The following is a 27,164-nucleotide window of genomic DNA, read 5'->3' on the forward strand; positions in this document are numbered from 1 at the left end:
TGTGAGAAGCAGTGTGCTGAGTGGTGTGTGTGTGTGAGAGAGAGAGACTTTGCCTCTAAGGAAGCTATAACCTAGAAGAGAGGCTAGGACATGACTGGGTAACTAAAGCAGGAATCAGATTAAGGGCAGAGAATTAAAGGAGGGAGAGGTTGAGAAAAGGGTGGGAAGGAGCCTGGTGGATTGAGTGGCCTCTGGAGTAGTCTTAGGGGGTGAAGAGAGGTTTGCAACCAAACCAGTTTGTTTGTAGCAGAGAAAGGCTTCATGGGGCAGCCAAGCGAGGAGAAGGAAGACCACCTTTCAGATCTGCCTCTCAGAAGATGAGGGATCTGAGATATCCATCAGGTAAAGTAGCTGGTAGGTCTCAGCTGTAGAAGCTTGGAGGGAGAGGAGAGGTGAGGTGATGTGTCCTTCATGCGCCCAGGTTTAGACTGGCTGGTCCTAGCTTGTCTTAGCCAGTCAGCACTGCCCAGAGCCTACTCCAAGTTTCTGAAAACAACTTGGGCCCCCATTACTGTAGTGACCCCTATGTCAGTAACCTCCTCCCCAGGGGTGGTTAAGCAGCCTGGTGATACATTACCTTGTCTTGGAGGGTGTACAACTGGAGAAAGAGTGTGGACAGTGAGAGCAGGCTTAATCAGTAAGGGCATGTCACAAACAGAACAGTTTCTAGCAGCTGTGTCCTTATCTGCTGCTCCGTCACACTCTTCTGTTAATCCTGAGGGCATGGCTGAGTCTCCTCTGGTGCTGGAGGCCCTCAGGGCAGGCGTGACTGCTCCCCTGGCTGGCGCCAGGAAGGGAACACCATCAGTCCCCGGGGCTCTCGGCAAGGACACAGCAGTGAGGGAGGCTCTGTGCAGCAGCTGCACCTGTGTTCTCCTCCCCTGAAGCCAGGGCCCTAGATGAGGCTTTTGGGGGGCATTTGGCCTGGACCACAGAGATTTGAGGGGCAGGCTCAGTGATGAGAACGCACACGGATTTCTCACCTGTGTGACTTTATTTTCCTTCACCCCAAGGATCACAGGCATAAACCAGCACAGGCTGCCTGCTGGGCTTTCAAGGAGCAGGTCCCAAAGCTGAGCACACACGCCCTCTTCCTGCCAGCAGACAGCAGAGGCGCTTGGCGAAGCCCATGGCGAAGGTGCCCGGCCCCCTCTGACTCAGCGCTTCCCCAGGCTCAGCCGGCTGCCAGCCGCCACCTGGACGAGCAAGGACAGCTCCCACTCCAGCTCTTCTGCCCTGCGGGCCACCCAGGCTCTCCTGGCCTCCAGTGCCAGGGCCTGGCTGCTCTGCAGGGCCCAGGGTCCGAGGTTCTTTCCACAGGGGACATCTGCCTCTCCCTGGTGGGGTCTGTCTTCATGCTGCTCAGAGGGGCAGATCCTGGGAACCACCTGGAAAGGACACGAATGGAGGAGGAGATGGGACTCTGCAAGCCCTGAGCCTACCCTGTGACCCTCTGTGACCCTGGTCACTCTGAAAGACTCCAGGCAATACCCAGCTGAACCCTGGGGAAGATGCCAACAGGCTTCGTCCAGGGACTGGCCTCATGCTTAACAAAGAAAAACAGTGCCCCCTGCATTTATGTTGCCTCATTCATGCACAACAACAACTAATTATTTCATTAAACAATCATCACGTTTAATAATTTGGAACAATTATTGAATAATTAAATCTTTTCATAGCCCCTCAGCTCATCCTGTTTGTCCCTTCTTTAATACCAGGGATATTAACACAATGTCTCTTTAAGCATGAAAATCTCTAGTTCCTTTATTCTCATAAACACTGTCCCTTGATCTCCTCAGTGCAGTGGTGCTGGGTGCCTGCACCTCGTCCCATGGCTGCCCCCAGGAACTAGCCCTCCAGCTTACTTGGTCTCTTGGGATGGGTCTGGCTGTGCTCAGGGGAGGAGTGACAGACACACTGGGTGGGGCACTCAGAGTGCTGTCTGCATTTGGGCTTCTCTGGAGCCTCTGGAAGTGTCTGTGTGTTTTGTGGCTGTCACATGACACACTGTGCCTTGTGTGCACACAAGATAAAATTTCCCTTGCTTGTTTGTGAGCATAGATATCCTTTCTTGTGCTTTGGTCTTAAGAGGACAGCTTGACTGAGATGAACCCATTTTTTAGACCCCCCAACATCCAGACTCAGGCAGGAGGTCTGTACTCAGGGAGCATCTTGGCTCCTGGGGTGGCTGGCAGAAGTGACCTCCTTGGTTGTGAAGAGGGAGGCCTTGGTGAGCAGTGTTCCTGGGCACTGAAGCCTGGTGACAGGGGTGCATAACCTTGCACCCCCTGCAACCCATGGCATTGCCTGTCTTCAGCAACTCAGCAAGATGGGAACTAGGGGGACATGGAGGAGGCACTGGGCTTGGGTGCAAAAGTCAAAGGAACACCAAAACCTCAGGTCACGAGAAAGAGTATTCTAACACAGCATCAGGAATCCAGTTGTCCACTCAAGGCCTGCAAGCTGGCATTGCTTCAGTGATGAGATCAGAGCAGACACAGCTGAGTTGTCACTGTGTCTCATGCCTATGCCCCTCCAGCTTTGCCAGGTCTACACCTCCAGGGACTGAGCTGGGATGGGAGTGCATCTCACAGAAAACTCTTTGTTTAGGCCACAGCTGGAAAAGCTATTAATATTTCCATGGTACCCTTTCATGCCCTTCCCCAGTCTTTCCAGGCCATCAATTTACTTGCTAAGTTGCTTTAGTCGTGTCCGACTCTGTGCAACCCCATAGACGGAACCCCACCAGGCCCTCCCGTCACTGGGATTTTCCAGGCAAGAACACTGGAGTGAGTTGCCATTTCCTTCTCCAAGGCATGAAAGTGAAAAATGAAAGTGAAGTCTCTCAGTCGTGTCCAACTCCTCTGTCCATGGGGTTTTGCAGGCAAGAGTACTGGAGTGGGTTGCCATTGCCTTCTCCGTCAGTTTACTTAGAGACCTGAAAATGAAAGGTAGCCAACATGCTCCGCTGCCTATACATGTAGCACTGTCCCCCAGGGGTAGCCCTCTATCTGCCAAACACAACAGGCAAAACTGGTGGGCCTTCTGGTCCAAGCTGGTTGTTTTGTTCTGAACCTCTTTCTGTGGAAGACACTGTGACCCTGTAGGCCCCACATCATGAGACCCAGCTGTCCATGGATGCCTCAGGAGCTGAGGTGGTGGTCTTATGGGCTTACCACACATGGATTGCCTTTGCCAGGAGGCAGTTGGCTTGTTCTGTCCTCTTCTTTCTGAAGCGCTAAGGCTTGAGCAGTGAGCTGGAAGAACTCCTCATTCAGCTCATCCAAATTGTCTTCCACCTGCTGTATCTTCCTCTAGAAACAAGGGACACATGGTCCGCATTACTGTCCCTTGTATTCTAATTTCACTAAAAACCCATTGAACTGCTCCATGACAGGTGGGGGTATCAATGCTGGATGTGTGGAGTTGAGATACGTCTGCTCTTGAAGAGCTCAGTACCTAAAGAAAAGGGAATGCAGGCCTACAGTCTGGTATAGTGAGAACTGTGTGGAGGGATGTGCAGGGTCTACAGGAGCAAAAAGCAGGAGGCCTAACACAGGCAGTTGCGACCAGGGAGAGCTCTCTGGAAGACAGGAGACATCGCAACTGAATGTTAACAAAAAGGAATTAACTGGGTGGAGAGCTGAAGTAGGGCATGCTAGGCAAAGGCAACAGCATGTGTGGAAACAGAGCTATGAGAGAGCACAAGGAACTTTCATCCATCTCTCAGTTCACCCAGTTCCATCCATGCATCTTTCCATCCACCCATCCATCTATGCATCCATCCATGCATCTATCCATCACAACATTCATACATGGGTCCCTTTATCCATCCATTTGTACGTCCATCCATTCATAGATACAGAAAGATTTATTGAGCACCCATTATGTGTCAAGCCAATGGTTGATTATGGAACCCCACTAGTGAACTCCCATGAAGTTTGTAGTCTATACAAACATAGAACAAGGAATTATCAGTGACAAATGTTACCCAAGGAGGTGTTCAGCTTGGTGTGGGAAGTAGTCAAAGTTCAGTTTGGTGGTAGCATGCGTTAATAATTTGGAAAAGTGGACAGAGATGATGCTGAAGACATAGGAGTGGTGGCTGGGGACAGCAAGCTGTGAGGGGCCTTGTGTGCTAATTGTGGCTACAATGGCAGAGACTTTCTTATTAATTTTTTGGGAGAGTGAGTGTTTTCTGATTAAAAATAGCTTATCTCAGTCACTCTTATAGGCAGAGATGATTGTGTAGCTGAGTTTTGCCTAATGCTTTCCTGAAAGGTTTAAATTTTGTACTCTTCAACCAGTGGAATATGAGAGGGCTTATTTCTTTATTCCTCACAATTACTTAGTACTTTATTCAGATTGGTATCACCAACCCAATGGCCATGAGTTTGAGTAAACTCCTGGAGTTGGTGATGGACAGGGAGGCCTGTTGTGCTGCAGTCCATGGGGTTGCAAAGAGTCAGACATGACTGAGTGACTAAACTGAACTTGGTCAGATATTTTAGGTAGATAAAAAAGGGTATTTAGTTTAATTTTTTTTTCTGATTCTTTGAACATTCTAATACAATTTATTTGTTTGTGTTTCCTTCCTCTAAGGCCATTTGCACATTTTTTCTAAAAGAGTAAAAGTGTCTACTAATGGTAACATTTTGGCCTAGAGGTTTTATATTATTATGTGATCATACCTCACCTTTGGGATTTTTTCCCCATTGTTTTGAAAATTCTTTTAAACCTTCACCTCTTGGCCTTGTGAACATTGTAGAAATCAATGAATACTTGTTGATTGAAAGAATGCTTTTCTTGACCAGTATTCTCCAATTCTAATTTCCTGTGTCCCAGAGTCGTACACGGTGTGTAGGTGACAAGCAGGCTGGAGGGTGGGCAGTTTCCCTACATCATCCCACGTTGCTGGGCTGTGCCCCTCCCCACACTGCCTGGCCCCTACCTGCAGCTCAGGAAGGGCTCCCTGCCTGTGCACAGGGGCAAGGCTCATGGGGCCTCCTCCTTTGACGTCATCCCGGGGGCGCCATCCAGCTCTCGGCTGCCTCTGGGGGCTGAGAAAAAGAGGGGTGAGAGGCACCCTCTCAGGCCTCTGCTGCTGGTGGTCCACCACCTCGGCCGCATTTAACATCTCCCCAGGGAGTCTGAGATTAGGGAAAGACGAGATATGAGGCTTAAACATGAAGGACACACACATAGGACCCCTGAAGCTGGATGACAGGACCCAGGCAGGCTTCTCTGCCCATGGGTGGTGACTTCTCAGTGCCAGGAGCACAATTCACGCCCGACACATGTCAAGGAGGCACACTGAGATAAGAAAATCTCTCTGCCTTTCCATATCTGCCTAAAAACAGGACTTACCTTTTGAAGGGGTCCCTTCCCCTCTCTACCAGGAGGCTCAGAGGGTAATCACTGGAGGCACACTAGACCCACACCAGCCCAGAGATACCTCCAGAGGAATTTGCATAGACACTAGTCCCCATACCATGACACTCCCCTGTATCTACCATCCCAAGATCTGCGGCCCTAGAAACCCAAAGTCCTTTACAGTTGTCTTGTCACTTCTCTAAAATGTGTTCTTAGAGTTACCACAGTTCCAACCTTCCTTTCAAGTTATTCTGCACTGAGGGCCCCACACATGGGCCATGGACACGTGAATGAGCTTCTGTTTTCTCTTGTTGCCTGTGTGAGAACCTGAGATGGGTAGAGGAAAAAGATTTTCCCTCCTCTGCATCAGCTTGCTGTGCCTTGTCTGGCTACGTGCTCTCCTGGGTCCAGGGACTGCTGTCTGCTGTTGCCCTGTCAGGCCAGGAGGAGGCCTGTGTTAGTCCATGTAGGTGCCTGGACCTGCACACCCTCATATGTCTCCTTTATTATGCTGTTCTCAAATTGTCCACCTGTTTCCTGCCACAAGCCTGGTCCGTACATGGATGCCTTCTTCAGAGTCCCCTTGGGCCGCTCAATTCCAGATCTCAGTTTTCACACCTCAAGGCAAGATGGCTGGATGGTGTCCAGAGAGCTTCTGGGCCTCGGGTCTCAAGCCAGACCTGAGTGCTCTCACTATTGTCTCAGGTCTCGGTCAACGCTGCTGTCCTCCAGGAAGACCCTTCCCCAACACCTGCTGCTAGGACTACTCTTATTTAAAGCCTATCTTATCTTTCCTGATCCTTACAAATGCCTTTAAACTTCTAGAAGTCTTTCATTATAATCACTTGTTCCTCTAGACTCCTTCAGCCCTGCATCAAAGGCAGCAGTAAACATTCTCCTGACATGGAACAAAGGACTGGTTCCAAATTGGGAAAGGAGTACCTCAACGCTGTATATTGTCACCCTGCTTATTTAACTTCTATGTAGAGCACATCATGCGAAATTGCAGTTTGGATGAAGCACAAGCTGGAATCAAGATGGCTGGGAGAAATATCAGTAACCTGAGATATGCAGATGACACCACCCTTATGGCAGAAAGTGAAGAGGAAATTAAGAGCCTCTTGATGAAAGTGAAAGAGGAGAGTGAAAAAGTTGGCTCAAAACTCAACATTCAAAAAACTAAGATCATGGCATCCAGTCCCATCACTTCATGGCAAATAGATGGGGAAATAATGGAAACTGTGACAGATTTTATTTTCTTGGGCTCCAAAATCACTGCAGATGCTGACTGCAGCCATGAAATTAAAAGATGTTCACTTCTTAGAAGAAAAGCTATGACCAACCGAGATAGCATATTAAAAAGCAGAGACATTACTTTGCCAACAAAGGTCCATCTAGTCAAAGCTATGGTTTTTCCAGTAGTCATGTATGGATATGAGAGTTGGGCTATAAAAAAAGCTGGATGCTGAAGAATCGATACTTTTGAACTGTGGTGTTGGAGAAGAATCTTTAGAGTCCCTTGGACTGCAAGGAGATCCAACAAGTCCACCCTAAAGGAAGTCAGCCCTAAATATTCATTGAAAGGACTGATGCTGAAGCTGAAGCTCCAATACTTTGGCCACCTGATGGAAAGAACTGACTCATTGGAAAAGACCCTGATGCTGGGAAAAATTGAAGGCAGGAGGAGAAGGGGTCGACAGAGAATGAGATGGTTGGATGGCATCACTGACTCAATGGACATGAGTTTGAGCAAACTCTGGGAGTTGGTGATGGATAGGGAAGCCTGCTGCAGTCCATGCGGTTGCAAAGAGTTGCACACGACTGAGCACCTGAACTGAACTGAACTGAAACATTCTCTTGGGTGGTCCTCATGGAGCTGCTGGGAGGTATTTTCTCATGATTCCCAGTGTCCAGTGTCCAGAGCAGAGTCCAGTCAGGGATTCAGGTCTCCGGACTCCTGACCTGCATTTCCTTTTTGTGATTCTCTTTCTGGCAACCTGGACCTCCAGGGACCCCAGCCTGGTGATGTGAGCAGGATAGTCTGGGCTTTTCTGTTTCCTTCAGGAGACTTCAATCATCTGTATAAGCTCTCCAGGACTTTCAGTCAGGAAGCCAAGAGGAGAGATGTCTCTGGGAGGATGGGCCATGGTGGCTTTGGTGCAGGGATTAGAGGGGTGAGGATTCAGCATCAGCAAGTCTGAGAGTCAGACACCCTGGGCTGCAATTCCAGGTCCTCCTGTAACATAACTGTTCTGAGCCCCAGCTACCTCACCTTTAAACTAAAGGATAGTACAACTTCACAGGGTTGTTGTGAGGATCAGATAACAGACAAAGTGCTTATCTCAGTATCAGTAAGTACAGTCAATGATTTTACCACTTCTCCTCAACTCGGAGGAACAAAGGAGAGTGTGGGTCTCCACTTGAAGAGAGATGGGAGTTAGAGGAAAGAGAATCAGAAGGAGGAGGAGGAATATGAAGTCTGGGGTCACCTGGAGTGAATGTGGCCTCTTTCCCATGGGTGGGGACAACCCCAGTAAGTAACATGAGTTCTGATGAGGTCCTCAAACTGGCAACCCCTTGGCAAACCTGGTGGCCATGACAATGGGGGCTAAAAGGGGCAGGGAGCCCCCAAAATTTGTAGCTGGATCAGAATGTGTTGAGGCTCTAAATCAGGTGGTGAAAAATAAGAACCTTGGCGCTAGGGGGCTTAGGGTGTCCATGCCTGCCCACCTTGGACTTCGGTGCTCCTCAGGGGAGGGCAGAGGCTGGGGCTCGGGGAGCACGTCATTCACCAGCTGAGCATCTTTTTGACAGGCGGAGACAGGCTGTCCACCAACCCAACCAGAGGCCTTGGAAAGGACAGACAGTCCTGTAACTTTCCTCTATTTCTGGGCCCAGAAAAGAACAGTGAGGAACCAGGACGTCATTGCTAACTCGACCTGGACAAGTGTGCCGACCTGAGTGTGGGATGCCATGTCTCTGGGGAGCCTGGCCACTGGCTGCTGGGTGCTTGCTCCTAGGGGCCCCAAACAGCTGCCCAGAGTCAGTTAAGACCTGATGAGAGTGGTGGTCTTCCTTGTCTATGCCCCCAGGCCCCCTGGGACATGTGGGCCACAATGGACTTTGCCCTGCTGCACAGGGGTGCCACACTGAGGACCCATAGGCCCTCCAAGTACTCAGTCCCTCAGACGTGCTGCCCTCAGCAGGAACTGGGGGCCAGACCCCTCTTGAGTGTCCTGCGAGAGGCCAGGTAAGCTAGCAGATGGTGGGGCATTGTCTCCAACACACTTCTTAGAGGAGGCTCAGAAGCGATGGAGCAGGGGCACCCAGAGCACAGGCCACGTACCTGAGGCCCAGGATGTGTGAGCCTGTGTGTGATGCACGTGCACACACGAGTGTATGGGTGTGAGTGTGTGGTGAGTGTGAATGTGCACTGTGTGAACATGCATGTGACTGTGTGTGATGCATGTGCACACGAGTGAATGGGTGTGAGTGTGTGTGGCTGTGTGCTGTGCACACATGCATGTGAGTGTGTATGGTGTGTGTGATGCACATGTACACGAGTGTATGGGTGTGAGTGTGTGATGAGTGTGTGCGCGTGTGTGCCCGTGCGCCTAATGAGTCTGCACACAGTCAGGCTGTGGTTGCCCCAGATGTTCACCTTTCTCAGGGCCCCAGTTGGTGGCCCACAAGCCTGAGAAAGTGCGGTTGCCAGGGCTGCGATGGCTCGGTCCAGCTCCACATGACAGCCTGGGGGAGACACACTGGGGGTGCAGCCTGGGGGGAAGAACATAGAGAACCCCTCAGACATCCCCTCATCCATCACAGCCACCCTGCCGGACATCTCACCCCTCCCCACTCATGCAGTTGGTGTGTATACCCCACCTTTCCTCTAGGCAGTCACCGCACCAGCTGGACACCCAGGGGCGGAGCCTGGAGGAAGCATCCTCCTGCCTTGAGTCCAGATGGTGTCCCCCTCTCTGTACTTCTTATTCCTAACTGCTTCTAAACTCAGATCTGCCCCTCTGGTATTCACGCCCCTGTTCAACTCAGAACCCTGCTGTGGTGTGGGCCCCCAGGCCAGCAGGCATGCACTGCGGCTGCACACCTCCGAGTCACACAGTGAGTCTCCTGGGTTAGAGGAAGATTTTGTTTTTTTTTTTTTCTTTTTGATTTGCTAATGCTTTGTCACATATTATTTTTGAAAATTTGGCCAACACAAAGGAAAAATGGAACCCCAGCATTCAGCTTGCAATAGTACCCGTCTTCTAACCCAGCTCCCATCAGCACCCAGGACAGAGGGCAATGACTGGTCTCAGGCAAACTTCAGAGGAAGTGTTCTTTGTCCTTCTCCTCATGATCACTCGGCTGGATGTCCCAGCCCAGAAGGTACAGACGAGGAGTTAAAGAAGAGACGGTTTGCAGGGAAGGTCAAGGAAAGCTCTGGATGTCATTGCTTAGTCCCCTGGGTTCTCCAGGCCACACACTTGCACACTCACACTTACACCCACACATTTACACACAGTCACACCCACCCCCCCACACTGATACACATTCACACACCCACTCATACACATGCACACCCACCCAAACCCCATACACACTCATGCACACTCACACTTACAAACACACCCCCCACACGTTCACACACACACTCGACATACATACATTTACACATACACTCAGCCCCCACACTCACGATTCCCACATACACTGATAGACACTTACACACTCAGACACACATGCACCTGCACCTGCCAGGGAGGGTTTCTGGCATCTCTGCCATCCCCCCTGACTCCACCCCTGCCCTGGGCTGGGACCTGGAGGATGCTGACTGTGGAAAAGTGACACAGCTGTATGGATCTTAGCCCCACCCCACACCACTTTTCAGGGAGTGGGCTTCACTGAGGAACTATCTGCCTCCCCCAAAGGGCCAGGGAGCTCCGTGGGGGCTGTGGCTGGGTTCGGAGCCCAAGTCTGGTGGTGACTGGTGAGCTCGTGGGATCTAACAAGGCACCTTCCTGCATGCTGTCAGCTGCAGGTGGAGGCATATAAGTCCTGTGCAGCAAGGAGTGGGCTTCTGGGCCAGCTGCGCACTCTCTGTGGATGCTGGGAGGGTCCTTTAGCCTCTTTAGGCCTCAAATTCCTTATCCGTACAATGGGGATGTGGTAATACCACTTATAGGTTTCCTGTAACAACTGAACGGGTTAGTGGAGGTGATGTGAGTACAGTCATCACACAGTGCAGGACCGTGAGGACAGTGCTGGAAGCTAGGCTCCAGGGCCTTTGTGGCCCCAGGGAGTGGCACCGGACCCATTCCTCTGTCAGACCCCTGTGCATGCTAGTGCCCTCCCAACCTGGGGGTGTCTCTCCCTGGCCCTGTGCCCAGGACCATCTTCTTTGATCAGGTTGGATGCTCTCTGGTTTTGGCACCGAGTGGGATGAACCACGTGAAACACTGTTGGGCCTTGATATCACAGCTTTTCACCTGCTGCCCCACCCCTGGGTACTGGCCTCGCACCTGGTGGACGCTGCTTGGGCTCCCCAGGAGAAGCTGTGTTGCGGCTGTTCCACGAGTCTGCTCTCTGTCCAGTGCGTGTCCTGGCAGTAGCCCTGCCCTCTGTCTCTGGGTCTTGAGCCCTGCCCAGCACTGGCCGCTCTGTTGCACTGAGGCTTTGCAGGAGGTCCTGGAGGAACCAGGGCTGGGTCACCCTCTCAGGTTGGGTGTGGCCCTCTATCTCAGCTCAGGCGATTCTCCGAAGGGTGGGTGGCTGTTCCTGGAGTGGATGGGTGGGTGGGGTGGGGGAGATGTGGGAGAGGCAGTAGTCCGGGTTGTCAGGGGCTGGGGCTAACCTGGAGCCCCCGCAGTTGCAGGCTGGCGCCCCTGTAGAAGGCCAGCGCGTCGCTCCTGTGCCTGCTCAGCTGGGTTGCCACATGCAGGCTCTGGTCCTCCAGCTTGTCGTAGAGCGTGCGGACGCTGAAGTCCTCCAGGGTGTGGGCTGCAAGCAGCTTCCCTGCAGGAAGGGGCCCTGGACTCAGCAGCTCCCTTCTCCCATGGGGCTCTGTAGGCAGGATGCAGGAGCAGAGGAGCATGGAGGCCTGCCTGCAGGGGAGGCTGGCTCAGCAGAGGAGCTGACTGGCAGGCGGGTCATCCCGTGAAGAGACCCTGCAGGGCAGTGCCCACCCCCCCAGCCCAGCTCCTAACCCGCACAGTGAGGACCCAGAGCTCTGGCCGCTCTCCAACCTCACCACCTGAGGGTGCCCAGAGAGTTGCTCACACCTCCTGGGGCCTCAGTCTGTCTGGAAAATGGGAATACAACAACCCTCCAAATGCCCGTTTCTAGGTTTTGTGGTGAGGCTGAGAGGGATGGCATGGACTGTCATTAACTGTCAGTAGAAAAACCAGCTGCTCCCCACATGTGCACCCGGTGTGCTGGGGAAGGGAGGGCAGGGGGAAGAGGGCGGGGCAGGGGTACCTGGGCCCCGGGCAGTGGCTTTCCTCCAGGAATCAGCTCCTTTCTTGGAGCCCCAGGGACCAAGGTCCTCAGAGAATGGAAAGCTGCAGAGAAGTAGCAGCCTCAGCGCCTGCACACACAGCTGGCCCCGGGCTGGTCGGGGGCTGCAGGAGGTGAGCTGGCAGGAGGGGACTCACCTGTCTCCAAGGGGCACAGGCTCCGTGGGCGTGAGAGGCTCCCCGAGGCCCCTCCACCGAGGCCCCTGAGCCCTCACAGGGCAGGCCTGGGCCAACAAGGAGGGTCTCAGCATGAAGCCTAGGCTGGTCAGCAGTGCGGTTGCCAGGCCAACAGCCAGCAGCACCCCTGCGGGGGTGGGTGTGGGTGGGGAGCTGTGAGAGCAGCAGTCCCCACTTTCTCTTCCTGCTGTCTCTGGGCTCTAACCCCCCTGAGCCCCTGTTAACAGCCCTCACTCCTGCCTCTGGATGTAACCCAGTCACCATCCTACTGCGGGTCCTCCTCCACCCTGGATTCTTTGGGGGTGGGGCGGGGGGGCCTTCCCGGGACGCTGCTGCTCCGCCCTCCTCTGGCCACCCCAGGGCCAGGCCCTTGAGCCTCAGCTGCTATGGACCGCCTGTCTCCCCCCGGCCCCTTGGACAGGCTCAGCCTGGACAGCAGACCTGGCTCATGAATACGGAGGGAAGAAGGTGGGAGACCCACAGAGGAGGCAAGAACAGGCATCTCTGGACACCTCCACTCAGGGACTCTGGTCACTGAGGCAGGGACCCCAGGACCCATGGGAGCAGGGGGTAGAGACAGGAGGCCCAGGAGAGAATTTCAATATTCCTTGCCTGGGAGAGGAAGGCCAGGTTCAAGGATAAGTTTGTTGTCTTCAAAGCTGTGCCCAGGGTCGCAGGCTGGAGCTTGGCCCCCCCGCCCCCTGTAACCCTGCTCCTCCGTTCTGTGGCAAGTACCTGAGATTGCCGCCCAGTCTGGGCCCAGGTTTGGCGGCTGGTGCCTGAGGACACCATGTCTGGCAAGCTGATAGGGTGAGGAGGGCTGCACGGGCGGCAGGCCCGGGTCGCAGGCCACCCCTTGCTCCTTCACCAACACCACAGCCAGGCTCTCGGGCAGCCCATTGTCCTGAAACACGTATGTGCCCGGATCTACAAACCGGTGAGCAAACCTGGGGGTGACGGGCCAGAATATGGGGACAGTCTGAGGGTCACGAGCCGTGGAAGGGGCTCCCCCTAGAGTAATGTGGCCCAGGGAAGCTGCCCATGACCCCGACCCCTGACATGGTCTGAAGCCCCTAGTCTCCCCCGTGCCCTCCTGGTGCCCACTCTGGAGAGGCTGTGACCTACACTCCAGGAACCAGGTAGCCTCACCACAGTCACCTGGAGAAGCTGAGGTGGGTCTCCCGCACCAGGTGTTCGAGCTGCCTGAAGGCCCCGAAGTCCCAGTGGGGGTTGCTGTTGAACAGGTGCTGTGTCTGGTACACGGGGTAGTGACTGGCCGAACGATCTGTGGAGTGAGCCGCTTGGCCTGAGCTCCAGGGGCTTCTGAAACCGCAGCCCGGGCAGCCCACACCCTGTCCCCAGGACGCTGTCCTGTGAAATAAACCTGGTGCCAGGTGAGACCCTTCCCTCTTGGCCCACAGAGAGAGATGCCCCCCTGGGGTGAGCACAGCCACACGCCCGGTGCCCTCTGGGGTGGGGTCTGTCCACCTCTGAACCCTGGCAGGTGGCACAGGGCAGGCACACAGCCAGAGTTCAGTTCCTGCTAGGGGGGCAGATGGGCAGAAGCATGGGTCTGGGTCTGGCCACTCCCTCTGACCAGGCCTGTCTCCTGCCTCTCAAGACGTCACAGGGGCGAAGACTGAGGTTGAGAGGTAGGGCTACCCAGGCCTGTGGGATTACGGGTGAGCTAGGCCTGGCAATGTCCAAGCCGGGGTTCACTCTGCACGAGTTCTTTTCTTTTCTGGCCCCATTGCCCTTGCACTGCTTCATGTGGGGGAACTTGGGCAGCTACTCCACACGTGAAACCAAACCCTCGGTCTGCTCTATGCGGGCTGGGTGTTTGTTCTCTTCAGATCTGATTAACGCTGAGATCTTCAGCCATGCTTGGAGAAACACCTCCTTTTGAACCGTCAATGTGTGGCTGTGCGCTGTCTCTATACTGATTGCTAAAGCACTTAGAAAGATAGTTTACATTTGTCATTTGTGAGCTCTCTGCCCCATGTTTTTGCTCTTGAAATCCATTCTTTAAAAAAACATACTGGAGAAGAAAAAAAAGGCTGGCCAGGCACTGGCTGCCCTCTTGCCTCTGTCTCATTGGCTACCTACCTCATGTCAGTGATGTCGTGATGTGTGTGTGTGTGTGTGTGTGTGTGTGTGTGTGTGTGTGAGAGAGAGAGAGCAGGTGGGGCGCTCAGCCTCACCGCAGCCCCCAGGGAAGCACCAGGTGGGAGAACGGCAGGGAGTCAACTCTACTGAGGGCCTGACCAGTGCTCAGTGTGTGGAGGGTGAATGCTGAGCCTCTCCCACCAGTGAAGCTGTTTCAGAGGAGCACTCAGGCTTGTGCTGTGAGGTTTCAGCGGTGGAGGGGTGTCACAGAGAGGTAGGCTTCAGCTCATTACGGGAAAGACGATCCTTGTAAATCAAGGCATCCAAGATGGACAGGCTACTGAGTAGGCATAGGGTCTGACCCCGGCACAGGGCAGCCCCGCAGGCGGGCTGGAGCACAGGTCAGAGGTCACCTTGGTGAGACCCCCTCTCCTCCCAAGGTGCAGAGGTCTGGCAACCCCACTCGGAGCTGGAACAGCAGGTCCGAGATATGGAATCCAGGCCCCAGTGAAATGACTGGTCAGGTCAAGAGCAAGGGTGCAGCCCTGGCCTGTGACTTGCTGCTACGAATCTGGGTATGTGAGGTCACTGGACACCTGGGTGGGGAATGGTGAAAGAGTCAGGGCAGGACTCACTGTAGGGAAGAATGTGAAGCTGGAAAAGAACCACGTCCCCTGCTGCCAGGCAGACCACTGGGTTTGGAATGTGGGGGTGGATGCTGGGATCCTGTGGGGCACGGTGCCCCAGGCCTGGGGTCCAAGGTTGCCTCTGCTGCCTTGGGCTGGACACAGGTGGACCTGGAAAAGTTCAGGGGAGGAAAGCTGGAGGACCAGGGCCTGCCTAGGGGCCCCACGCCTACCTCTGCACTCCACCCCCAGTCTAGATTCCTTTTAAGGAGAAAACATCATCTTCCCACATGACCTGTGACCCTTGTCAGACTGGGGGATCCCTCACTCCTCCAATCCCTACTGGGAAAGCTCACCGAGGAAGAAGGCATCAAGTGTGTCCCCACTGGAGAAGACCAAGCCAAGGAGGCCATGGGGGCTGCACAGGACGAGATGGACCCTGGCACTGCCCTGGAAGGACGGGTCTGGGCCCAGTGTGCTTGTTACCTCCTAAGGACAAAGCATAGCACTGAACACCTTGGGGGAGGGGCAGGGAGACTTGCAGCGTTGGATGGACAGAAGCCCAGACCAACCCCTGGCAAGGCTTGACACAGCTCAGCGGTGCCCACCCCACCTCCTCCAGGACATGTCTCCTTCCTCACTGAACTTGCCCAGGTGACGTCCTGACCCTGGGCTCTTTCTTGTCTTCAGGAAACACCCCTGACTCAACTCAGGCCTTTTTCTTTCTTTTCTCTCCACCTGCAAACGTCCTACTTACAGAGCAACTTAGAAACCTCACCCCATCACCCCAAATCTGCTGTTCAGTCCCGGGCCAGATGACCCTTCCGACCCTTTCAGTGGCGAGCAGACACAGTGGTCTAGAACCTCTGGTGCAGAAGCATCCGGAGTGAGCTGGACCTGCATCCAGGCCCTGGTCCTCTGTCTCAAGGCCCTGAAGAGAGCCAGGGCCACACCCTGGTGATCAAGAGACAGCCCTACTCTGTAGCTGGAGGTCTGAGCTGGACAAGACTCTGGTTGGGCGGCTGCAGGGTCACACCATCTCTGTGATGTGTGGAGTGCCTACTGGGAAGTGAAGCTGATGGTTTCCAAGGCCCTCTGGTGTTCAGATGGGATGGTTGACACTGACATGAGGAACACCACTACTGCCTCTTGCCTGCCCTTCTCTGCAGCTGCAGATGGACATTCATCCAGGCAGCCAAGGACCAGGCAGGCGGGCTGGTTCAGAGATAGGTGGTCTCTCTGCCTCCTGGCTTTTTTAGATGGTGTCTGAGTTTTCTGCAGCTACCAGGCCTGGGCGGCTCCGTCTTTCCTTCTCCAGTGGGCAGAGCTGCCCTTCCATTCCAATCCTTCCTTGAGCTGGGCTCACCCTCTGGATGCTGCCTGCAGCGTCGTCCTTCATGCTGAGGATCAGCTTCCTGCTGGGCCCCCAGGCCAGGGAGAGCTGGGCAGCCCTGGCCAGACACTGGGCGTCACAGAGCTCCTCTGCGGAGATGTACTCTCGGCACTGGCAGCTGTGGGAGAGGACGGGGTCCGTCTCGGGTGGTGTGGGGCCATGCGGGCCCCTCCAGAGGGATGTGAGCTGCCTGCTCCCCCTGAGCTGGGCCTGCGCTTTCCGTGGGGAACCTGTGGTGACTAGACCACACACGCTCATGCCCTGCTCCTGCACTGGCTGGGGCATCTCCCAGGATGAGAGCCACACTTGGGATGAAAACCTCATCCTGGGGGTGGGGTGGGGGCAGGCTCAGCACTTTGGCTTGGCTTCCTGCCAGGAAAAAGGATGCGAGAGCCAGTGGTTCAGCCAGAACTCTCTAGTTTATCTTCCCCTCCACTGCCCACTCCACCCAGTGCAAAGCTCAGCTGGCAGTCTAGAACTCGGGGCCAAATCGGGTTGGCTCAGCGTCCAGTCTGGGTCAGCTCCTGGCAGTTGTTGGGGGCCGGGGCCTGGGGTGTGGATCTCACTCTCCCTGCTCCAGCACCTCCTCAGCCCAGCTGCTTGTCCCCACCGCTCTGGCCTGGCACCCTGTTCGAGGTATGCACACAGGGGGCTTTCTGGGAGGAGCTAGTAACATGTGGTTCAACCTGGGTCCTGCCTAGGCCTGTGGGACGGGCCCTCTGGGAACAGTCAGGACCTGCCCTGGGTTGTGGCTTCACTGTGGTCTTAGCAGCTTGTCATCACTCACATGCCCAGCTTCGTGTTGAGCTGGCCTCCCGCCGAGTGACAGAAGGAAGAGCAGTTGTGCTGCCGGGGGGACACACAGGTGCGGGTGGCAGCCAAGAGGACTTCCCCAGGCAGGCAGCGCTCCACGACCTGTGAAAGGGGAGGAGGGCCCTGACCTCAGTACCTGCAGCCTGGGGGCACCAGAGAACATTCCAAAGACAGTGCAGTGTCTCGGGGAACCAGCCCTTACAGGCCCGAGTAGGCACGCAAGGAGCTGGCTAGTTGGTGACATGAAGGACAGATGCTCTGATGGCTCTAGAGAGCAGCTCCTCGTCCAAGCTGAGGGCCCTCAGCTGAGCTCAGACATGGGGAAGGCCCGGGAGCTAGGCTGATGAGTGGTTTCCAAACTTCAGTGAATATCATATCTATTTGGGGGCTGGTGGAAACCCAGTTTGCTGGGTCCCACTCCTGGAGTTTCTGAGTCAGTGGGTCTGGGGTGGGGCTTGAAGGTTTGCATTTCTAACAAATTTCCAGGTAATGCTGATGCTGTCAGAGTCAAGACCACACTTGGAGAACCACTAGCTTCCAAGGCGGCACTTGTGGTAAAGCACCCACCTGCCAATGCAGGACACATAAGAGAACATGGGCTCAGTCCCTGAGCTGGGAAGATTCCCTGGAGAAGGGAATGGAAACCTACTCCACTATTCTTGGCTGGAGAAGCCCATTGACAGAGGAGCCTTGTGGGCTATAGTCCATGGGGTACCAAAGAGTCGGACATGACTGAAGCAGCTTATCATGCACACAGTCTGCAAGAAGGCAGGGTAGAGGAGCTCAGACAGGGGTGGACCTCAGGAAAGTGAGAACAACATGACTTTGGGCTCCTGGGGACACTGGAAGCCAGCCAGGCTGGAGCCATGGCCGGGGCTGGTGCCTATTTCCATCTGGCAGGGATAAAGCAGCCTCAACCTGTTCTCCTATCAAGGAGCAGGGTCTTCCATGGGGAAGGGAGAATTGCCTGGGGAAGGGAGAATTGCCTGAGGAAGTGTATGGGTGGGAGGAGGTGGTGAGAGAGCAGCGTTTCAGTTGGAGCTGCTGTCGGACCCAGGTGGGCAGGTGGCCCTGGGGTCCGGGCAGTCGTCTTGTATGCTGACTGAGCTGTAGTCAGCACAGAGGGGTCAGCCAAGGTCAGCACAGAGGCTTCTGTACCATGAGCTGGTTGAGTGAAGTGTCCCCATGAAGAGGTTGCTGTCTTTTAAGAAGAAGAACTGACTCAGTGGACACAAGTTTGAGCAAACTCCAGGAGATGGTGAAGAACAGAAAAGCCTGGCATGCTGCAATTCATGGGGTTGCAAAGAATCAGACTTGACTTAGCGGCTGAACAACAACAGGTTAGATCCAGAGCCTCCAGAGATGGCTGTGAGGGGAGGGTGCCCACGTCTCACTGCCAGCAGGGTTGTGTGCCTGGTGAGGGACGCTGTTCCTCCTCTGGCCTCCTGGACCACACAGGATGGTCACCCACATGCAGGGGAGATTTCCAAGACCCTTTGCAAAACTGAGGCTCTGTGGTTTTATGACAGGGAGAGAGCCCAAGGTCTTCCCACTTACGCAGGAGGTCACCCCCACCCTGGCAGTCAGAGAGAGCGTATGGATGGTGCTCCCCTACCTCTGCCTGCCCCACCGAGGCCCCAGGGCTACCTGGGGCTGACAATCCTCTTCACTGCTGCTCTCATCATCATCATAGGACTTATATCCCGCCTGGCAGATGCAGGAGCCATCCGACTTCTGAAAGACCCTGTTCAGGCCCTGACACGTGCAGTGGGAGGCACCTGGGGAGAGAGGAGTCCCTGGCACCTGGCAGGGAGCCAGACAGAGCCACGTGGGGGATAGACACCTGCCTTTGCAAAGTACTGACCTTGAAGGGCTTCAAGGGGTTGAATGAGATCTTCCAAATTTTAACCCTGACTTCACATTTGAATCATTGTTTAGATGTGTTTAAAAGCTATCAATGTCTGGGTCCCCTTTAGACCAATTAAATAAAAATCTCTGAGTTGAGGGCAGGACAGCTACCTTTTAAAAAGTGCCCAGGGAGCTTTACTGTACAGCCAGGGCTGAGAACTAGTGGCATGTGGGATGTTAGCTTCTCAGCCAGGGATCGAACCCACATCCTGTGCTTCGGAAGTATGTTTAAACCACTGGACTGCCAGGGAAGTCCCTGATTAGCATATTTGATAAATTAAATGATGAGATGGAGAATTTCACGGGGGAGCAGGAAACTATGAAAGACTAACAGAAATTTTAGAACTGAAAGATTCAATAGCAAAAGATAAAATATCTTTAGAAATATTTAATAGCATATTATATGGAGCTGAATAGTCCATGGGGCTGCAAAGAGTTGGACACATCTATATGGAGCTGAAGAGAAGATAAAGTAGAATATAGGTCTGAAAAAACCATCCAAATTGAATGTCAGAAAGAGAAAATAAAAGATGAAAAATGCAGAAAATAGTGTAAGACATATGTGCATGGTGAAAAGAGATAACATATAACTTGAGAGCCAAAGGAAGAGGAAAGGACAAAACAGAGTAAATACCTAAAAATATTAAAAAACATAATGGCTGAGAATGTCACAAAATTAAAAGACATCCAACTACTTGAGAAGTACTAAAGAAATTCAAATAGGATAAACACAAAGAAAAACTGCAGGAAAAAGCTTCAGGTACCTTCCTAGAAACCAAAGATAATGAGAAAATCTTAAACCACCCAAGAAAAAAGAAAATTACCTGCAGAGAGTAAATAAGGCACATATATAAGACTTCTCAACAGAAATAGAAAGCCAGAAGCAAAGGAACTGTATTTTTAAAATGCTGATAGAAAATAACTGTCAAGCTAGAATTTTCTGCTTAGCTAAAATATGCTTTAGGCTAAAGCTGAAAAGAGACATCTTTAGACAAATAAAACATTAGAAGATGAAAATTTAAAACCTAATAGTGTTTACAATAACAGCAAAAGGTATCAAATACCTAGGAATAAAGTTAATTCTCTGATGGCTCAGCAGGTAAAGAATCTGCCTGCAGTGCAGGAGACAGGAGATACAGGTTTGATCCCTGGGTTGGAAAGATCCCCTGGAGGAGGAAATGGCAACCCACTCCAGTATTCTTGCCTGGAGGATCCCATGTACAGAGGAGCCTGTGGGCAACAGTCCAAAGTGTTGCAAAGAGTAGAACATGACTAACGACTAAGCACAATGTTAATTAATTATATGTGTGTGTGCTAAGTTGCTTCAGTCTTATCTGACTCTTTGGGACCCCATGGACTGAGTGGGTTAGCATGCCCTCCTCCAGGGGATCTTCCTGATCCAGGGATCGAACCCATGTTCTCTTATGTCTTCCTCATCAGCAGGTGGGTTCTTTACCGCTACCACCACCTGGGAAGCCCTTAAAATAAATCTTAATTTAGAACCTCTATATCTCCTATTTTGTTCTTCTTCTTAAGTTTGTCTTAGCTACTTGCGGTCCTTGAATTTGCATATAATCAGATCACACCCACGAATATTTTGCTGGAATTTCTCTTGGATTGCAGAGAAACAACAGATCCTTTGGGAGAGAGCTGACATCTTTATTTTATTGAGGCTTCTAATCCTCGAACATGGCTTAACTTTCCTTACTTATGCTCTTATTACTATCCTAGGTAAAGTCTTCTGGCTTTGTTTGTGGACATCAGCCCTCATCGGGGCAGGGCTGGAATGAGCCCTCATTTAGGCTAGATGTGTGTGACCCATGGGACCTAAATTTCCCTGTGTGGGACTATCTGATTAAGTCTTCTGCTGGCACAATGGACCAGCAAAAGCCATGTGAAGGCCACGTCTTTGAAATGAAGGCAGGTGAAGGGGTCAGCAAGGGGTCCCTGGCTCATAGCTCTGCCCCTGATGCCCTGCAGGGCTTCAGAGCTGTAGCACCGGATCGGGATCCGGCCGGGTGACCTCAGGGTCCCAGCCAGCACCCCATCCTGGCCTTTGGAGCAGGCCTGGCCCTTAGTCTCTCTGAGGGTGTTCCTCCTACTCCCTGTCTGCGTGTTGAAGTCATCGCCCAGACTCATCTCATCCACGCACACGATTCCACTCAGGGCTAAGGTGGCTTCCTGCAACCTTACACCACTGACCCTCAAAGCTGCAGGGACAGGAGACCTGGTGTATTTGGAGTTCCTGTCTAAAGACAGGGGCAGCTAGCCAGCTGGATGCCCGTGAGACTCACCTGGTGGAGAGAAGGCAGAACTCCCGCAGGGCAGGCAGCCTGCCTGGCCTGGCTGGGAGCTGAAGGTGCCTGTGGGGCAGGGCAGGCACTCTCCCACTCTGCCTGCCTGGCTGCTGTTCCGGAAGGTTCCAGGTGGGCAGGGCCTGGGGGTGGGGGTCCTGGCAGGACAGTAGTGCCCCACCGGGCAGGGCTGGCTGTAGTAGCTCTCTGTCCCTGTGGGGGAGTGGAGGGGTTTCTGAGCTGCAGGCTACAGTGAAGGTGGGAACAAATGGCGGGCAGCCCGTGTCCTATTCCTGGGCCCCAGCTTCACCGTGTGTGCTTGTACAGTGCTGCGTACGGTCTGATTCGTAGGTCTTCATCCAGCATTAGGAAAGATGTGATGCCTCCCTGCTCCTAGTCCTCCTTCACCCGTGTCCTCTGTAGGTCTGAGCTACAGGCCTGTCCCCCGCACACTCCTAGGGTTCTGCCGGCCTCTCCGCTTGCCACCTCTGTCCACCCCACCAGGCTCAGCCCAGTTCTGACCTGAGGCCCAAGCCCTGCCCTCCAGCTTCCCACGCTCACCCCGGTGGCAACTGAATCCAGCGGGACAGGGCTGGCAGGGCAGGGTGTCCAGGGCCCAGCTGTGGTAGGTGCCCGCTTCACAGAGCTGGCAGCAAGTTTCCTGGGAGACCCTGAGGCCACTTCCATTCAGGGCCTCAGAGCCCCCGGGGCATGCACGTGGATGGACACTGCCGGGAGGGCAGTAGTAGGGAAACACGCAGCTGCACAGACAGAGTCCAGGCCCCAGTTTCACGATGATGGGTCTGTGTTATGGCTTCTTGTCTCACCAGTAGGGCCCTACCTCCCCCAGGCATGGGCCTTAAGCTGGGAAGCTGGCAAGGAGAGGGGGGCTCCACTATCACCCCAGATGGGGGCCTCCAGTTGCTTGTGTCTGATGGGCCTAAGCATGTCGTGGTGCCTTTCTGGAGGGGCTCACCCAGGTGGCTAGGCCGTTAGGCAGCATCCATGTCCATGCTCCCTGCCCACCTCACTCGGGACACGAGGACGTGTGGACTAGATAAGACTGATGGGGCAGCTGGGGGAGTTAGTCTGGGACATAGGAATGGGGCTGCCAGGTGAAATACAAAGTGTGCAGTCACACTTGAATTTCAGATAAACAGTATAAATGCTCCCAAGCATTGCATGGGCCATAGTTACATGAGCAATTTACTCGGTTTACCTGAAATTCAAATGTAACTGGGTTTCCTGCATTTTAATTTACTTACTTAAACCTGGCCGCCCTACAGGATGACCCTAGACCCTGATAAAGGGCATCTCAGTGCAGTTTGCTTCCTCGCCCTCCTTCCCTGGGACAGAGGCGAAGAAGACAAGCAGAGGGCCCCCGGTGCTTGTCACTGAGCCCCGCTGTTTGGCCTGAATCCTTTGGGAAACTGAGGGCGTTGACCCCTGTTGGAGAGCCCAGAGGCTAAGACATGTTGGGGAGCCTCAGACTCACATGGCGGGGTTGGGGTACTCACAGCTGACCTGGGCCAGTGTAGGTTGAGGAGCCGGCAGGGCAGGCATAGCCCCCAGGGCAGAGCGGGGGGACCCCAGTCTGGGGCCCGCAGTAGGAGCCAGCCCTGCAGGTGACCTCGGCCACAGCACCTGAGGGAGATAGAAACAGGTTGAGGGCCTTTGGCCTTGTGGGGATCCAAATGCACGGAACCAACCAAAGACTGGGTGGATACTGGGGGACCAGGCTGATGGTTTGCTAGGGCCAGCAGGTGGCCATGCAGTGCCTGTGTGATGTTCCCTGGGCCTCTTGTGTGAACTCCTGGAGTGCAGGGGTGGGGGCAGGGGCTGGGAGGGATGAAGCACTGCAGTCTCACCTGCAGGGCACTCGGTTCCAGCTCTGCAGGGGGTTGCAAACACATTTGCATGGCTGCTCTGCTCAGCCTCTGGGCAGTAGTGGCCAGGGGGGCAGAGTTCACAGTCTCCCCGGGATGATGCTCCTGGCTCTGTCCGAAACGTTCCAGGTGGGCAGAGCAGGGCACCCTGACCACCTGGACACCAGTGGCCTGGAGGACATGGGTGGTCTTCGATGGAAGAGAGACCTGGGGCAAAGGCAGAAGGCAAGAAAGGTGCCCCCCAGTGCCTCGTGACTCTCCTCCCCAGAGGCCTCAGCATCCGGCCTGGGGGCGGCCTCTCACCTGGGGACGGGCAGTGGTAGCCGGCTGGGCAGGGGAGGCACTCTGCCAGACTCTGGGCCCCTTCTGCTGCCAGGTAGGTGTGCTCCGGGCAGGCCTGAGGGGCTCCTGGATGGGTGTTACTGCCCCCGGGGCAGTAGTGGCCAGCTGGGCAGGGCTGGATGGCCGAGGCCCCTGGAAGCAAGGGCAGGGCTCATGCTTCCTGCTCCCCAGCCCTTCTCAGGAGCTGTGCACTCCAGGCTCACAGGTGCCTCACCTGCTTTGCACCAATGCCCGGCAGGGCAAGGCCCACAGTCTTCTTGCTGCTTGGCTCCAGGGGCAGCTGTCACAGTGTGAGGTGGGCACGGGGCGGGTTCTCCACTGCCCTCTGGGCAGTAAAAGCCTGAAGCACATGGATGGTGCTGGGTCCCATGAGGCAGGGATACTCTGCCTCGTGGCAGGTGGGGCACAGCACTGGGATGGCGGGAGCCTGTGTTTGGAGCAGGGGCTGGGGGACTCTGTTGCCCAAGAGTTGCGAGGTCTGGATGCCAGTCCTAGTTCCCCTGGCTTCTGCGTTTGTCAAATCAGTGACCATCTGGATTGCACTGGGTGTGTACCGTATAGGATATTACATACATGTGGTATATGCAATTACACACATGTGTATCATGTACACATTAGATGTATAAAAACCAGGGTCGACTATTTTTAGAGTCTGTTTGTGACACACAGAAAAGCTTCTCTGCTAGGGTGGGCCATGTGGTGAGGGCTGGACGGTCTTCCCTCTGCCTCTTTCACACCCCCCAGGGGCAGGAAAAGGGGGCTGTTACCTTGTGGGCACTGCTTGGCACACAGCTGTCCCTGAGAACATGGGTGCTGGGGCTCTCTGGGGCCTAGTGTTGTCAATGCAGAGGTCCCAGGTGGGCAGAAATAACCGGCAGGACACTTCCCCCTCACCTGTCCATTTCTACCAGCCAGAGAGAGAGGAGGGCGTGAGACCAGGATGGAGTGGCTCTCCTGAGCCCAGTGCCCCAGCACTAGGGGAAGCCCACCCTGGCTTTGGGCACTCTCACTTGATCCATGGTGCGTGTGAGAGATCTTTGAATTCTGCCCCAGGAAAACATGTGACTATACCCAAGCATGTGACAGAAAAAGTGAGCCCCTGGGTGTGAGCTCACACTTGGAGCCCCACCCCGCCCCACCTTCCGGAGAAGCTGGGTGTCTGGGTATCTTCTCTCCATCTTCTTGCTCGTGGGGCTTCTGAGCAAGCCCAGGTGATAAGAGCAGGGCAAGCCCTCCAGGACAAGCTGGGGGCCCTGTGGCACTTGCTGTGGCATGAGAGGCTGGGGACAGCAGATACTGTCCCCATGTGTGCTCAGGGTCTACCAGGCCCAGGATCGAGCCCCAGGCTGGCCTCCAGCTCAGCAGTGGGAGAAGGCAGGCTAGACCTAAAACTAGACTTCCCTTCCCAAGATGAGAGAGGAACCCCCAGGTGGAGAGGCTCAGGACCCTTGGCTGTCACCTCACAGGCAAAAGACACTCTACTGGGAAGCAGGTTCTGCTTATAGCAGAACCTCCTCTGATGACATTGTTCCCAGCTTCCAGAGCTGCCTTGAGTAAGTGTGGGGACTCTTCCTGACCAGAGACTGCCAGCGTGCTTTTGCTTTGTCTGGCTGCTCTGAGCAGGTGGCCCTGCCACTAAGGTCTCGGGAGATGCTGGAAGAGAGGGTATCCCCTGGAGGTTGTGTGTCTCTGAACCCAGGGTGTAGCGTTCTTGCCCTGACTCCTGCTGCTCCACCCTGCAGACAGGTGCAACCTTGCACGTGTCTCCCACAGAGAGCGGGTGTCGGGTATTAGGTGGGATTTGGGCCACCTGCTCATTTGTCATTCTGTTTAAAGAAGATGCAGATTCTCTCTCTAGCCCAAGCTCCTCAAGCTACAGAAAACTTGGAAGCAGAGGCACAGAAGAGTCGCAACCTTCCCGTGAGCGTCTGCGTGTGATGCTGGGCATCTGCATGGGACGCTGGTATCGTCCAGAGGTACGAAAGGTGTTACCTGTGAGGAGCTGCCCTGTTTTTAGGCCAGAACTGAGCAGAGCTATTTTCATTTCATATTGCTTCTTATTCAGTTTGAGTGTATATCATTTATTTTAAAATCTAGGTCTGTACTAATTGTCCTGACTTTCTAACTGTCTCTATGCACTTGTCAGGCTTCCCCTTCCTTTTCAGGCCATGTGGCCAGTGGTCTTACTGGCTGCCCCGGCCTCCATGGTTTGGAGATGCTGGGACAGGCTAAGGGACCCTGGGCCTCTTCATCCTGAGGGTGCACTTCGATGGCAGTGGTAGGGGGTGAATGATTGGGCTGTTACTGACCTGCAGTAGTGACCAGGGGGACAGACAGAGCAGTCACCCTCATCCTGGAGGCCTGGCATGTCCTTGGGAGTGAAGGTCCCTGGTGGACATGGAGGTGGGGACCACGTTCCTGGAGAGGGGGAGCAGCTGGTAAAAGGTGGCCAGTGGATGGCTTGGGCCACGTCTGTGCCTTGGACCTGCCCGGAAGGGTGGGCTCACAAAAGAGTTTCTGTCCCAGGCCCCCACCCAACAGTGCCCGCTGCCATGAGGGCACCAAGTTTCTCAGGCGGCTTCTTCAGAGCTGATGGTGGCAGTGGTGCCCTTAGTCCCTCCCCCTGGGGTTACTGTCTCTTTACAAGAAGAACTCCCATAGAGGGTTTTCAAGGAGCCGTGGAGTGGTTTTGGGGGGAGGGGCTGTCTGGCGCTCTGGTGGCCGCCATGCGTGCATCAGAGTCCTTGGCCACACACCCTCCCCCCCCCCCCCGCCTGCCTCAATCCCCCACCCCCTGCCAGGTCTAAGCAGGAGCTGCCCCCCCTCCCACTTCCTCCCTCCCAGGCCCTCTGCCCCGCCAGCTGTGAGGCAGCACTCCTGTGGCTGTTCCATCCTCCATGATGCAGCACCCGCAACCCCATCACAGCCTTGGCCTTTGTCCTGGTGGGCGCCCTCTGGCTCTGCTGCTCTCAGTGTTTCCTTGTGCATGTAGGCTGGGCTGGTAGATACTAGTGCACATGCCCTGAATGGAGATAAATTTCCTGACAGAGGAAAAGGTTTAGAGGGAGCAATTGGAGTGGGAGTAAGAAGCTGAAAGGTGCAGGTTTAGTTTGAGGGGACGTTAAGAGTAAGAGCATCAGCACCTCAGCAAGGGGGTGCTGATGGTCTGGGTGGGGGTCTGGGTGGTCCAGGAGAGCCGTCTCCCCCCAAGGGGTGTGTGTGTGTAGTGTACTGTATGTGTACTGTGTGTGTGGTGTGTGTACACTATATGTGTACTATGTATGGTGTGTGTGTACTATGTGTGTGTGTACTATATGTGTGCTGTGTGTGTGTGTATTGTGTGTGTGTGTGACTAGTACGACATGCAATCACGGGACAACAGGCCACGTTATTTGAATTTGGGATGTCCTAAATATTCTGGACTAGGAGGTTGGTCATTTAAAAGGGGTATAACTTTCACACCACAGGCACAGGAAAGACAAATGTACACATCACTTGTGTATGTAACATGCTTGCCACCCTAAAATGGGCAGGAGTTTTCTCCCACGTTTACCCAAGACGTGACAAAGCTTATGGACTTTTGTGGACACCTGCCTGTGTGCTGGGCTGCCCATGGGCAGCATGTCTGTGTGTTCACATGTACTGTGTGTGCATGTTTGTGCATCTGTAGGTGTGTGCGTGTGCACTGTGAGAGTGTGTGAGAATGCATGTGTGTATGTACAGGTACTTGC

General features: G+C 54.3%; 1 protein-coding gene across 1 annotated transcript; it reads right to left on the reverse strand.

The window, feature by feature from the left end:
• Window positions 1-981: 981 nt before the first annotated feature.
• LOC114116652 (uncharacterized) lies at window positions 982-26,174 on the reverse strand. Its single transcript, XM_042255123.1, has 24 exons — window positions 25,743-26,174; window positions 24,201-24,337; window positions 23,648-23,773; window positions 23,395-23,565; window positions 23,074-23,298; window positions 22,723-22,849; window positions 21,767-21,966; window positions 21,206-21,418; window positions 18,651-18,781; window positions 16,978-17,105; window positions 16,164-16,308; window positions 15,154-15,286; window positions 14,807-14,968; window positions 13,224-13,350; window positions 12,801-13,012; window positions 12,027-12,192; window positions 11,851-11,933; window positions 11,228-11,388; window positions 10,896-11,061; window positions 9,035-9,150; window positions 8,104-8,222; window positions 4,952-5,060; window positions 3,177-3,314; window positions 982-1,388 (listed from the first exon to the last, which is right to left on the reverse strand). Exons 1-24 carry the CDS (start codon window positions 25,799-25,801, stop codon window positions 1,158-1,160), a joined length of 3,585 nt encoding a protein of 1,194 aa, XP_042111057.1. The 5' UTR covers window positions 25,802-26,174; the 3' UTR covers window positions 982-1,157.
• Window positions 26,175-27,164: the final 990 nt, after the last annotated feature.

This window comes from Ovis aries, chromosome 10 (assembly GCF_016772045.2).
Source record: "Ovis aries strain OAR_USU_Benz2616 breed Rambouillet chromosome 10, ARS-UI_Ramb_v3.0, whole genome shotgun sequence".
Lineage (NCBI taxonomy): Eukaryota > Metazoa > Chordata > Mammalia > Artiodactyla > Bovidae > Ovis > Ovis aries.